Genomic DNA, 15,095 nt, shown 5'->3' on the forward strand with positions numbered 1-15,095 from the left:
TTCTCCGGTACCATACTGACTACGATGCCTTACATGAGTATGTAGATCTTCAGATTAGTTGTGAAACTATATTTTGTTTGCCTATTATACTAGTCGCATCCATTTTGATGGATCATGTGACGGTGATGATCCTTTTGCTTATTGATTTTCTTAGGCAGGTCAAAATACTACAAATACCTTGCTGGCAAGGATGGATGCCTGGGAAACCAATTATGGTGAAGTTTGCTTCGTGTTTAGTAGTGTCATTGGATCAAATTCGATACTCTTTATACGATAACATCATTAGCTGCTACCCAATATTATCTAGGAATGGCCACATGGGCAGAAAAAATCAAAAAACAATACGAAAGACATTAATGGATTCCAATTGTTTCTACTCAAGCTGTGCACATAAGCTTCCTAAGACATTCGAGGAAGTTTACTTTGACTAATGCCATAACTTTTAGCCAAAAAGAATTAGAAGTAGAAAACTAAGCATTAATCCTTTACAATTGCTTTGGTGTTCATCTCAACACTTAAAAAACATCCTCGTTGAGTGGATATACTATCCAGGTGCAAGCTTGGTTTTATTACCCAGATCCCAATTTCTTGAATTTATTAACAAGGTCCAACATTAAGAAAATGTCGACAACAAAATTGACAAACAAAACATTAAACTAATTCCAAAAACCAAGAAACCAGGCCATGTCTCTTACTACAGGCCAAGCACAACCATTATCATAATCAGAAAACAGATGGGATTCATACAAGGAATGGGCAACTTGGTTACATAAGTGCAAAAATATGCACTCCCTGCAGAAAAGTGTCAAACAACATAATGCATTCTTCATAGTCAATCCAAAGAGAACCTACCACTCGACCACCTATTTTTAATCTTTTTATCAGGGAGCTAAAAAAATGCACGCTGTGGAACAGAAAAATGAATGAATTGATACTTTAAAAAAGGAATTATAAGTGCTCGACAATAGGCAAGGCATTATATTCCCAACCTAATACAAGAGGTTCCATAGACTTTAACAATGACCATTCATAATACATACAGAGGCCACGTACTTGATTAGACAAGTAGACTATGAATGATGAACATATATTCTCTTATGTATTCTTCATGTGTCTAATTCTTCAGAAATGCAGGCAACGAAAAGAGAGGAGGCCCATCCTGTAAAAGCCAAAAAACACATTGCAAAATGTATCAATACTAAGAGCACCATTAAATGAATAAAAAAGCACCAAAACATTCCCAAATGAGAGAAAATACATGGCAAAAGACAACATTTTACAACACAAAAATCAACGAATAGCTAAGGTATTTTGAGCAGTCCTTTGCAATAATATAGCCATCCAATTTAGAACATATTTGCTTTGAACTCTGCTCCATAATCAAAGGCTTATGGCCCAAACTATTCACCACCATAGATCTTAATATGCAAAATAATCCTCTGCGATTGGGTGAATTTATGTAAATAGTTAAATTAGGAATGTGAACAGTCATCAGGAGATGAACTGAGCAGTCACACCTTTTGTATATAACAATAACATACCTAATGAAATGAATCAAATCATCTTTTCTGCCTAATGGATTTACTGCCTGGCCTGACATTAACAATGCATGTTTTCTTTAACAATTCTATGCTAATAGAATTACCAGTACAATTACACATACACAGATAACACAAAACACAAGGAATTAAAGGAAAGTTATAATCTAATTTTTAATTGAGAAAATGGCTAACTGACATTCTAAATATTCTCTCTTAAAAATATTAGAAAATATTAAATTAATTTTAAAAGTCAAAACATTATCCCTGGGAATAAATCAACAGCTAGAGCTGAAATCGTAACAGTCCAGTGAATATTTTCAGAGAAATGGTAAACCTGTAAGCAATAAACCTAGATACAAACATATAAACAAATATTTCAGTAGTACACAAACATGTCTATATATAGTATATACACATCAAACGTGTAAAACATTCAATTGGATCTACCTAAGGCCGAATTACTCACACCTGCTTAAATAAAGTTTCAGTAACCATTTATGTTCATTCCAAATCCTCCCTCTTCAAGAATCTTTGTTCTGGATGCAATATTTAGAGAGGTTGTTGAAGATGGATGACCATGCTTCCTTACAAGATATCATCTCAGTTTTCTATTCAGAGTGACACAGATGGAGAACCTTATATGGACCTGTGCACTAGCATCACTCAATACTCGATAATTGGGGGTGTCATCTTTTAGGTAAAACTAGACTCATTGAAAGAGTCAGAGTTATTCAATCTACAGTGGTGGTTTTGGGCACATGGTTTTGGTTTCCCATGATTTTGTGCCCGTGGAATACATGTGATGAAGCCTTTCAAAGGTTTGGGAAAACTTCAATGCAATGGGCAAGGGGAGGTGAACAGTGAAGGCTCACTTGGGCGGCTTGTCCGAGTTTTGACCAAGGGCAAAAATATAATTCTGTTAGTTGGCTTTCTCCCGAATTGTGTTTTTCCAGGGAAAAATTTTGTGTTTATGTTTGTGTATTGTGTTGTTGATTGCTTTTAATGTTTTTTCTCTGGGTAAATATTGTGTTTCTTTACAGTAATTTTTTAACATCTGTTATCAAGGAAGTTTTGGCTTCAAGGGGAAGCCTTTGTGGTTAAAGGGTTTGGCTCAAACCTGTGGTAGACCATGTTACAGTGGGAAATCTATGAGTAAAACCCCTGCACAAACCCTGCTAGCAGAAAGCCCTAGAGCACTAATTCTCAGGAAAGACTTCCTTGATTAGGTTGTCATTGATGTCAATATGATGTCAAGACTAGCCCTTATTAGAGATGATGAAACCCTAGCCCTCGATACCCTTATTGGAGATAAAAATCCTAACCCTAGTGATGTATGAAAAGCCCTTGTATGCATTTATGAAACCCTAGCTATATATATCCCTATATATATGTTAAAGATATCCTAATCCTAATGCCCTAATCATGTAATAAATCATACCATAAATTCCAATGGGCTGTCACAAATTATAGGGTCTGTCATAAAAGAAAAATTATTTTTTTAACATTGACACATTACCTTGAAGAAGTTCTTACTCCAGCTTGTAAAGGACACTATGTTCTTTCCAATGAGTCCTCATACATCTCCTAACTCCTTGTCATTAAGGAGAATTAAATTTTTGAAACTTAAAAATGCACCATTTGACAGCCTATCATGTCGGCCCTTCCTCACATAAGTCGGCTCTTCTAAAGGACGTGTCTGTTCAACATACACAAACAAGTATATAAACAATCCTAGATTCAAGTTCACATCTCATGAACTAGCAAAGATGTCAAAGACTAATACATCTGAAGCTTGCGGATTTGTGGTAACCTTACTGCAAACATACAGAAGCTCCCTTCTTGCGGATTTGTGGTGACCTTATGGCAGACATACAGAACCTCTGTACTTGCAGATTTGTGACATACAGAAGCTCTCTTCTTGCGGATTTGTGGAGACCTGATTGCAGACATAGTTGCTCCTTCCTTGCAGATCTATAGATCCTTTATTACAGACCTGAGCTGGCTCCTTGTGGACTCTTTTGGTGGCATTTTTGCAGACCTCTACGGACCTGTAAATTGCATCTGTGGTACAGAAAGTGTGCATTCAGATCTGTATTTGGACCTGGTGTGAATTACACATCAGATTTATGAGGACTATCTTGTGAGCCTGTGGAGAATCTCTATTGAGGCATTTGCAGATTCTTTTGGAGTCACAATTTTTGATAAGTTGCAGACCTTATTAGAGCTACAATTTTTGGATTATTTGCAGAACCTGTAGAGCAAAATTTGGGTCCTAAAAATAATATTTGTCAAAAAGTATTCAGACCTGTGAAGCAAATACAGTGTTTTGGAGCAGGCCATAAGTGCACAGTGAGATCTTGCAGAAAGTTTTGGTTGAAAACTCTTGAAGGCGTTCCTTTAGACTTAATTGAAGACTTTGACATTACTTTTTATTATTGAAGCTTGGTGAGATTGATGTCCTAGTTTTTGTCAAGTTGGTGCTTGACTGAAAGGATAGGTGTCCTCACCCAAGATTGGGGTCTTGGGAAATTTGGTCAAGGTTGGAGCCTTGAACCTTTTTGTATAAGTTGGAGCTTGTTTGAACGATTGGAGGCCTCAAGGTTGTAGCCTTGAAACTATTTTGTACATAAGAGGATTGATGTCCTCAATTTCTTGTTAATAAAATCATTTTATTTTTCTTAATCTCTGGTTCATTTTATGAAAAATCTAACTGGCATAAATAACCCTTGAGGAAAAATTTCTTACTTTCTGGTCTTCAATCATAACTCCGATACCATGTTAGTTTTCTTATACCCAGCTGCTAATTTAACAAGTATTCTGAGATGCAAGAACTGAAAACTGAACTGCAAAATTCACTTGTTAAATATGCCGAGTATTCTAACAAATAATAGCAATGGAAAACAAAATTATGAAGACACAAGCACTCAATAAACAACAATAGAAATACCCAGGAAATCCCAACTGGGGAAAACCTGCCAACTTGTGTGTGTTATATTATTATTTTGCTCAGAAAAACTCTCAGAAAATTGATTACAAATAGTGGGAAAAATTCCCCTCCAATTTGTTGTCCCTCAACACACTGATCTGCTACTGGCCGACTTTGGTGCACAGCCCTTCCGCCTTGAGACAGCCTTCAGACTGGTCTCCTTTCTTCACCAAGCCCGGAGCTTCGCAAATACATTGAAAGGACGCGACAGGTACCCTTATCTAGCCTACTACTCTTCTGAGGCCATCGACCGCACCCAACCAGGAAAAGCCAAGTGTTGGTATACATGGGTCTCGAAGTTCCTCGAGGCAGTGGGACTCCATATAGATCATCTCCCCCCCTTTCTGTATTCCCTAAACGCCCCCAAAGGACTCCCCCCTAGGCAGAAACTAAATATGATCATCAAGGAAGACATCTACAGGCAGTTTATCCAGGTCACATGGATTAACCCCCCGGGGGGCCTGCGCCCAAAGATGGCTTTCTATGCAGAGCACTTCTTGAGTATCAGAGACGGGCTTATAGTTCTCCCCCGGTACACGCTTCGACATTGGATGCATGCTCTTCAGATCCCCCTCGGGCAGTTTAGAGTTGGATCACATAGGCTTCGGGTAGAGACAGACCCCCAGATAGAGAGTTGACAAGACTTGTCGGCTATGCCATACACAGGAGGTGGAAACCGAATGGCACTTCATCTTCGGTTGTCCAATATATTATGAGATCAGAGGTCGCTACCACTGTCTGTTCAAAGGACCACAGAACCTATCCAGCTTCTTCAGCTACACGGACTAGAGATGCGTCGCACTTTACATCCAGGGGACTCTTAAGCATCGGGAGCATTCCTCTAGCCTCCGTCCGACCCAACATTACTCGTCAGATCACCTCTTTCTTCAGCATACTCCCCTCAGCCCGAGGAGTTAAGAGATCAACCAGTCCAAGTACCGATCAGTCCGGCTCACACAGATCGACAGACCCTCGTTCAGTAAAGAGGAGAGGCCCCTTGCTTACGAGGGCCCAGCAGCAGAACCGTTCCAGGCATCTCCCCGAGAGGCGGCCCAGGATCGTTAGATCACGGAGACAACACAATGGGAGGCAACCAGCGCCCACCGCTTCAAACCAGCAAACCTTACTGAACTACCCACAGTTCTTTTCTCTCGGCCTCGGATGTTAGGAGTAGCAGACTCCCACATCCGCGTCCCCAGGGTCTTCTTCACCAGTGATCCTACGACGCAGTCTAGAGATCAACAGGCATGGCCGGGATTGGAGCTCCATATGCTCTTCCCAACCCGCCTTGTTTTAGTTTCTATCTTCCTTTCAGCATTTGTCTTTCTGAGGAGACCGATTGGTTCTCCTACTGGGCAAGGCCCCTTATGTAACCGGCAGTCCCGTTGACCTACTTTGTGGTCATTCGTTGGACATTAATAAAATTATCTTATCTTATCTTATCTTATTCAACGGCCTCCTTGGCTGCGCAGCTATTACAGGATGATCTGCACAGCTGTTACAGGCTAATCTATGCAGCTGTTACAGGCTAACTTGGCCTTGAAAAGATGTACGTTGGCTGAAGAATTTGCTGAGGCTATTCAGCCTCTCTTTCTGCCCTAGTGTGCTGATCTGGAAACCCTTCTTTGTTGAGTTGAACACACAAGTCTCTAGTTCATAATCACGTGATTTACCAAGTTTGGGGCCTTCTTTATCAAATCAAACTAGCTCCTCGAATCAAGTGAACTGGCTCCTTGAACTCAAGTAGAACTAGCTCATTGAACTTGATGCAGGAGCATACAACTCAGCAATTTCATTACATTCTAGTTAACTTTGGGGATCTTGTGTTTTCAAGGAAGTTGGATTCCTATGTATGTAATCATTAATGTTTTGAGTGATTAAAATAGGAATTAATTAGATATTGTGAGGATAATTATAAATCTCTCGAATGTAGGAGAACATGAGTGATGGTGAGTGATGATGAGAGAGTTGAAAATCAATTATAAGGCTTAGACTAGAAAGTGGTGTCATGATTTGTGGAACTAAAGAGGATTCTTAGGGATTAACTGGAGTTAAAAGTGGACTTAGAGGATACTCAGGATTTAGTTCAGCAGATTAAGGATCTTAACCAGAATTGGTTAAACATAACCTTTGTATAAATGTAAACCTAAAAAGCATAGAGTGAGGTAGAGAGAGCCAGTGAGTTAGTTAGAGTGAGATTAGATAGGTTTGATTGTAAGCCTATGGGCAGGAAATGAAAGGCCACTGATATTGAAAATCAGACCGAGGAAGAAATTGTTGTGTAAATGGTTGTTTGTTAATACAGATTACTCGATTCTAAGTTTGTATGATGTGTACTATGTAATTGAATTATAATTGTGTGTGAACTAAAGTAATTTTGCGTAACATAGGTTGCAGGTGTGCAGAACCAGAGAAGAGGTGCAGAGAGGAATGTTATGTGATTACACACAGACAATACTGGAGAAATCCCTGTGTAAATGGTTGTTTGTTAATACAGATTACTCGATTCTAAGTTCGTATGATGTGTACTGTGTAATTGAATTATAATTGTGTGTGGACTAGAGTAATTCTGCGTAACATAGGTTGCAAGTGTGCAGAACCAGAGAAGAGGTGTAGAGAGGAATGTTACGTGATTACACACAAACAGTATTGGAGAAATTCCTGTGTAAATGGTTGTTTGTTAATACAAATTACTCGATTCTAAGTTTGTATGATGTGTACTATGTAATTGAATTATAATTGTGTGTGAACTAGAGTAATTCTGCATAACATATGTTGCAGGTGTGCAGAACCAGAGAAGAGGTGCAGAGAGGAATGTTACGTGATTACACACAGACAGTATTGGAGAAAGCCTTTAATGTTACAGAGAAGGTGAAGGAAGCATAAAGGTGCGAGCAGAGATCAAAGATCAGAACCAGTGAAGATCGTAAGGAGAAGACAAATACACAAGCAGAAAGCCAAATGGGCTATTACACAGCAAAAGCCAAAAGAACGTAACAGTGCACAAGAACCGTCGGATCTGTAAGATCAACAGACGAGGTTTCGCACGATGGAAGGCTAAGATTAAATCGCGAAACATAAAGTTAAGAAGACAAACAGTGGAGATTAAGACCAAGTGATAGAAAAGGATGAATAAGTCTCACAAAGGGTAAGCAGTTTCTCGCACGCCCTCAAGGTGGTAAACAGTATTTCTAAAAGTCACGCGATTAAGCTTAGAAGTCAACACGTAGCAAGCGGTGGAGAGAGAAAACCACTTTTCTCGTGTGCCTTCATTCTGATATCAGTTGTGCTTAATTCCGCGTGAGACTGCGCGATAACTGTTGGATCAAGCGAGATTGATCAATGGTGAAGATCAGCCAAGTTGGTTGGCAATCGAGGAACACGACAGCTGTTGGATTAGGCGGAGTAGATCAACGGTAGAGATCGTCCGGGTCAGTTAATGATCGGGTGACGCGATAACCGTCGAATCGAGGAATGATATCGACGGCGGAGACTTCATGCGCTAAGGAGAGCATCGATATACGTGCAAAGAAGAGGTGGTCAGAACCTGGTATTTCTTTTGTGATTGAAATACAAAAGGATAGTTGTGTTCTTAAAAGGTGCAGATGAGTTGAAGCCTAGAAGGAGCAGAGAGAAGTGCTCAAAGAGGTTCGAGAATAGAGAACCAAGTGCTTGCCAAAAGACCAAGTACAGAGGAAAGCTTGGTGAGGTAAGTAGCAGCAAGGAGGACTTTCTATCGCGAAGGCTTTAATGCAACTCATAATAAGTGAGTAAGGAACTCATGAAGACAGAGAAGAAGATGACTACTGATAGTCAAAATAGAGGTAACAGAGGTTCTGAGGAAGACGATAGCAGAAGAAAAGTGAAGAAGGAGGATGCCAAGGCAAATGGCAAGAGAATGATTCAAAGGGAGCATGACAAGGAGATTGCAGAGTTAAAATAACAACTCAATGTATTACGGATGATACTAGAGGAAGACCAAAGACAAGGTTGGGTCTTGAGGAAAAAGGCAGTGAAATGGTCTAAGTTACAGAAAAGGCTACAGCAGAGGCAAGTGAAGTGGCTGGTGGAAAAACTCAAAGAAGCTAAGTTGGAAATGGAAGTTTCCATTTGTGAGCAGAACACGGTGAAGTTCTGGGTGAAGATGAAGATTGGAGATTTGGGGAAGATCTTATGAATCATATGAAGGATTCAGAACAACAAGGAGATATGATGACTGAAGCATCAAATGAAACCACAAGGTCTTATGTTTTTAAAACTAATAGTTTGTGTAGGAGAAAAACAACTTTGTGAAGATGTCTTCAAGATGGATGAAGATCTTAAAGTGAAATATGATGAAGAAAACCTTTTAGATGAGGAAAGATCTGAATGGTTACAGCAGAAGGAGTTCGTTGATTAATTACTTAATGGGAGAAGACAATCATCTAAAGTTGTCATAGAGATGGAAGATCAGGATCTTATTCTGGTGAAGAACGAAGGCATATTGTCTCAGAGAGGTAATCTAATGAATTTTGATGGACAAATGCAGGAGAATATTAAAGCAAATGATGGGGCAAGGATAGCTCTTGAAGAAGGATTACAGAGAGACAGCAAGGCAAAATGTATTGAAGAAGGACATCTACTGAAAGATGTTAAGAAAGAAGAAGTCTTAGCAAAAGATTTAGCAAAGGGAGAAAGGACATATGATGACTAGTCACTAACAAAAGAAGGTTTTGCAGAGGATGAGCAGTCTTTTGAAGCTGTCAAAAGTATGGAAGAGTATCCTTCAGAAGATGAATACTCTGAAGTAAAGAAAGATGGAGAATGTCTCTTAAATGGGAAAAGCAGTGAATTATTGCAGCAGAAAGAATGTAGTAATATATTGATGTTTGAAGTTGTTACAACCCAGGAACAATTTCTTGTGAAAGAAGGAGATAAGATTCAGTCTGAAGAGCTGATATGTGAAGCAACAGTTGAGACTGTTGAAACTTGTAATTTTCAAATTGATAATTTGTGTATAAATGCAAGAATTATAAGTGATGATGAAATACTTATGAAATGTCACAGAGAAATTGAATTGCTGGAATATTTGTTGGAAAACTTGGAGTATGACAGTATGATTGCAGAGGAAGGAGTTCACTACAGTGGACAAGAGCAGAAAGACATCATTGAAGCAGATGGTGTGGAAGAGAGACCTGTTGACAGTTTCGAGAGTCCTTTGAAGAATCAGCATATTGATGTGCTGATAAAAGAGGAAAAATCAAAGCAACATACTGAGATGTTGCTAGAGAAGTAAAAGGCATTGAGGCCTTATGCTTTTTATTTTAATAATTGTTTTGTGAGTGTAGGTTTTGTTACAGATGCTGGAGAAAATTTGACACAGATGAGCAGCCAAGTAAAGAAGGAAGAGGAAAGAGAATATGTTGGAATTGATGAATAGCATAGTGATGTATTTGAGAGAAATCAGGTACAAAGAAAATTGGAGGACAATTTTTCTTTTTGAAAGTAAATTTACAAATATTGAACAAAGGTTGTTTGGAATGCAACAAGAGGGTAAGGATGAAAGGGCGGTAATAAGAATCCAACAACTTCAACGAGAAGACAGTAAACAACAGTTTGAAGATGAATGGACAAAGTACAAATGGAAAAGTAACTATCAGTCAAAAGATAAATTGGACATAGAGATTGAAAGAATAATAAGATTGATGATGAAGGTGCCTCAGAAGAAAACAATGGTAAGAAGGTCAAGCAGCAGAAAGAGAAAGACAGCAACAAACTGTGAAAGCTTAGCTAGTGGGGTAGAGCAACATAAAGTGTGGAAACCTAGAGAACAACAACAAACAACAACAGCAACCAAAGACAAATTACAGAACAAAGTATGGGATCCAGGAAGACAAAGGACAGAAGCACATGATCAAGAGATCATGATTATTTTAACCTTGGCAGTCTGATGCGGGAGCATACAGCTCAGCAATTTCATTGCATTCTAGTTAACTTAGAGGGCCCAGTGTTTTCAAGGTAGTTGGATTCTTATGTATGTAATCATTAATGTTTTGAGTTATTAGAATAGGAATTAATTAGATATTGTGAGAATAATTATAAATCTCTCGAATGTAGGAGAACATGAGTGATGGTGAGAAATGAGGAGAGTGTTGAAAATTAATTTTAAGTCTTAGACTAAAAGTGGTGTCATGATTCGTGGAACTAAAGAGGATTCTTAGGGATTAACTGGAGTTAAAATTGGACTTAGAGGATATTCAGGATTTAATTCAGCAGATTAAGGATCTGAACCAGAATTGGTTAAACAGAACCTTTGTATAAATGTAAGCCTAAAAGGCATAGAGTGAGGTAGAGAGAGTCAGTGAGTTAGTTAGAGTGAGATTAGATAGGTTTGAATGTAAGCCTACGGGCAGGAAAGGAAAGGCCACTGATATTGAAAATCAGGCCGAGGAAGAAATTCCTGTGTAAATGGTTGTTTGTTAATATAGATTACTCGATTCTGAATTTGTATGATGTGTAATGTGTAATTGAATTATAGTTGTGTGTGAAATAGAGTAATTCTGCGTAACATAGGTTGCAGGTGTGCAGAACCAGAGAAGAGGTGCAGAGAGGAATGTTACGGATTACATACAAACAGTACTGGAGAGAGCCTTTAAAGTTACAGAGAAGGTGAAGGAAGCATAAAGGTGCGAGCAGAGATCAAAAATCATAACCAGTGAAGATCGTAAGGCAAAGACAAATACACAAGCGGAAAGCCGAATGGGCTATTACACAGCAAAAGCTAACAGAACATAACAGCACACAAGAACCGTTGGATTTGTAAGATCAACTGACGAGGTTGTGCGCGATGGAAGGCTAAGATTAAGTCACAAAAACATAAAGTTAAGAAGACGAACGGTGGAGATTAAAACCACGTGCTAGAAAAGGATGAAGCGTTCTCGCAAATGGTAAGCAGTTTCTCGCACGCCCTCAAGGTGGTAAACGATATTTCTAAAATTCACGCGATTAAGCTTAGAAGCCGAAACGTAGCAAACGGTGGAGAGAAAAAACCACTTTTCTCACGTGCCTTCATTATGATATCAGTTGTGCTTAATTCCGCGTGAGATTGCGCTTAATTCCCTCTTCCACAATGACTTAGGGGAGGGCAAATCCAATGAAATGAGGATATTAGTCTAGTCTTCTGGGGGTCAAGTTCCTCCTTTTCGGGGGTGAGTTCCCTCTTGTTGTGATGTGTCAAAATAAGAAAGAGTTAACTAGATGTAAGAAGGAGTTTACTCCCACCTTACTCCCCTCCATCCCCAGTTGTCCACAGTAGGAGATCTACACACCACCTACAGAGAGTACTTTGGAAACTCTAGAGCTAACACGTTGGCCTCATGGGAAATACCATGCAGCAGTAGACAAACAGTTGTTTGGAGCTATTACACATGTTTTGGGGTTCCAAGTTTAGTGGGATTTGTCTCCCCCTATCTCCACTTCATTACACACTCGTTCAACAAAGAGAAATGTGCACAACATTAAGGGATTAGCACGAGCCAGAGAAGGAACAACTCGCACCAGTCTCAGTGCCAATTGGAGGATTCAAATTTCCTTTGGATGATCACCCCTATGCCGCTTGTTGCATTGCTTCTTATTAGGATCTTCTCCCATTTTTCCTATAAATGTAACACAGCTCTCATCATTCTAGAAGGGTTGGAAGCTTGGAGCTTGGATAGACTACCAATTTGTAATTTGCTTTATGATATAATAAAAAAAGGCTTTAGAGGTCCATGCGGTGTTGTTCTTAGTGATCTTTCTCTTGGTGTGAGGTAAATTTATGCTTGTTGAAGTTCTTTCATTTGCTCTCACTTAGTAGATTTGGGCCCAAGTAGGGGCAGTGTTGCCCAAGGGAAGGATAGGCAAGTATTTGTTTATTCTTTGATTGTTTTGCAATCAGATTAGATAATTTTGTGTACTTGTTAATAGCATAAATTATCTCTTCCTACATGCAAGTTATTTCCTAATATTTAATAATGATTGTGAGCAAGCTTTATGAGCTACAACACAAATTACCTTAAAGGCTTTGAAGTTGGCCAAATTGTTGGCTAGATCAACCAACTTCAAACACCAAGGAGTCATGAATTCACCACATTCAAGGGCTGCCAAAGTACTCCAAAAAGAGATCCAAAGGAAGGGCTTTCAAGCATGCCTAATACTTCTTCTTCCTTCCTTCAATTCACAAAATATTTTCTTGGCTTACTTTGTCTGTAGATAATCCATGAAATTCTAATCTGCTAATATGAACAATCTGAAAAACACTTTCTTTTCATATAAACATAGAATTTCTCTACTAAATTTTGCGGTGAAATAGGAACAAAAATAACAACAATCACACAATACAAACATAATGTTTTTCTAGGGAACCGAACTGGGAAAACCCTCTACTTGATTATTGATAAAAAATGAGGATTAGAACTCTTACAAATACAACTTATTTCAATCTGAAAACAAACTTGTTTTCCTGCCTTGAACCAGGCTTGAAACCTTTGCAAGATTATTGATCCTTGGCCGCTCTCTATCAAACACACAAAAGCCTCAACACACAAGCACCAACTTCTGCTCTCTACTTCCTTGTCTCACCAACTCGTGTTCACAAGACAATGATCAAATCGTGCCTTCATTCCTATGGATAAGCATTTAAATTAGGCTATTACTGGCAAGTTCCATTTGAGGAAAGTCGAACAGTTGATTCACTAGTTAACAAAACCTCACAGGTTGTGTTAACTCATCAGTCCTATAATTTAGGAGCCTAACTTAATCAAATCAACCTTTACCCAAAATAACTTGCACTAGAAGGCAATAAACTCGACCTTCCACTAATTAGCACTAGTCAACTGCTTCTTTCACTCCTGACTTTTAGGAATTCGCCCCAATTGTAGGAATTTGTCGTAATTTTTAGGAATTAGCTCCTAACTCATAGGAACTTGTGCATGCTCAAGGAAAAACTCTTTGTGGTTCCCTTGATTAAGGCAAAAATCAAGGGACCCTTTCTCGCTACTTTTTTCAACACCCCCTCTTATCGAGGAAAGTGTTCCTAGAAGAACCTCGTCCACCTGGATCTATCTCCAACACTACCACGTTCTCCACTGGTGTAGCTGCTCTTTTTGAACTAGAAGCCTTCCTTGCTTTCTTCTGTGGAACCTGCTTTGAAGACTTGTTCTTTTCCACCATGTTCTACAAGTCCATAATCTTCCACTATCAATGATCGCATCTCCTTTGTATCATTGAACTTTGGCCCAAACACTACGCCCTCTAGTTTCTCCTTTGTCCATCAAGGATGCCAACTCATATGGTCTTCAACTTGCCCACTACTTGCCTCATTGTTGCTCCCAAAAAGACAAGTCTTAGGGCAATGGAGGCTGCCCACTCTCACTGTAGAAGCCCATCTCTACACAGTGAACTAGGGTTGAAATTAAGCCCTTTTGGTTGCTTCCTTTCTCTCTTTAAGGATCAACCCTAAGCTTCAATAATTCTGCAACTCTAACTAGATTTGATGTCCTCCTCAAATGCTAGACTTAGGGCACCAAAGACACCTTCTAACTACCCTCCAAACAGTACATAAGATGTCCACCAAAACTTTCCTAAATCTGGACTCAAACACTTAGCAAAAACATCAACCTTGGAAGAATACAAACATACCTTTGGTCTGGACGATTACTTCTATCCCCAAATCAACTCAGCCTATGCATCTAAGTCTGAAGCTTTGACTCTCTGGTTAGGGCTAGTGATTGTCCACGTCATCTCCCCTAAACCTGGTCCAAAACTCCCTCAGGAACCTGTGGTTATCCTCCTTCTACAAGCCTTCTATATGCATTGGACTATAGGACTGTTCTGTCACCTGTTCAGGCCTATTGACCCCTCCAAACCAGAGGCTACAAGGCTCGACCCTCCTTCTAGAACACACAAAAAAATCTCAGCCCATGTAATTGAGAAATCCTCCACAAAACAATGCACAGATCTGCACTCTATAGTACCTGTTCAGACTTCAAAAGAGACACTTCTTGCTCCTTTGCTCCACCTGAACTAGCTCCTCAAGTGCTTGCGACTACCTCATACCATATGCCTCTTCACTATGATGAATTTGCTCTTGTATGTGCTATCTTTATTCTGATCCACACTTTGATACCATGTAGAAAATCCACGAAATTTTGATAATATGAACAACCTTAAAAACACTTTCTTTTCATATAAACACATAATTTCTCTACTAAACTTTGTAGCGGAATAGGAACAGAAATAACAACAATCAAACTTGTTTTCTTGCATTGCAACCAGGCTTTAAACCCTTGCAAGATTGTTGATCCCTATTTTCTCTGTATCAAACTCACAAAAGCCTCAACACACAAGCACCAACATGTGCTCTCTACTGCCTTGTCTCACCAACTCGTGCACATAAGACAATGATCAAAGTGTGCCTTTGTCCTCCCTCCTTATAGGCACTTTGATTACGGTATTACTAGCAAGTTCTATTTGAGGAAAACTGAACTGTTGATTGACTAATTAACAAAAGCTCATTAGTTGTGTTAACTCGTCATTCATATAATTTAGGA

At 39.2% G+C, this 15,095-nt stretch overlaps 1 protein-coding gene across 2 annotated transcripts in view; it reads right to left on the reverse strand.

Annotated features, from left to right (window-relative positions):
- Positions 1-866: 866 nt before the first annotated feature.
- The window catches only part of LOC149187840 (LisH and RanBPM domains containing protein), an 89,187-nt gene continuing 74,958 nt past the window's right edge, over positions 867-15,095 (reverse strand). For both annotated transcript variants that reach the window (XM_089411480.1, XM_089411481.1), the window contains exon 8: positions 867-1,159. In XM_089411480.1, coding sequence (XP_089267606.1) covers positions 1,115-1,159 — 45 coding nt within the window. In that variant the 3' untranslated portion in view covers positions 867-1,114. The remainder of the gene's footprint in view (positions 1,160-15,095) is intronic.

This window comes from Pinus tabuliformis, chromosome 3_1 (genome assembly GCF_031772625.1).
Source record: "Pinus tabuliformis cultivar Carrire ecotype Pingquan chromosome 3_1, CPIR1, whole genome shotgun sequence".
In the NCBI taxonomy this organism is placed as follows: Eukaryota; Viridiplantae; Streptophyta; class Pinopsida; order Pinales; family Pinaceae; genus Pinus; species Pinus tabuliformis.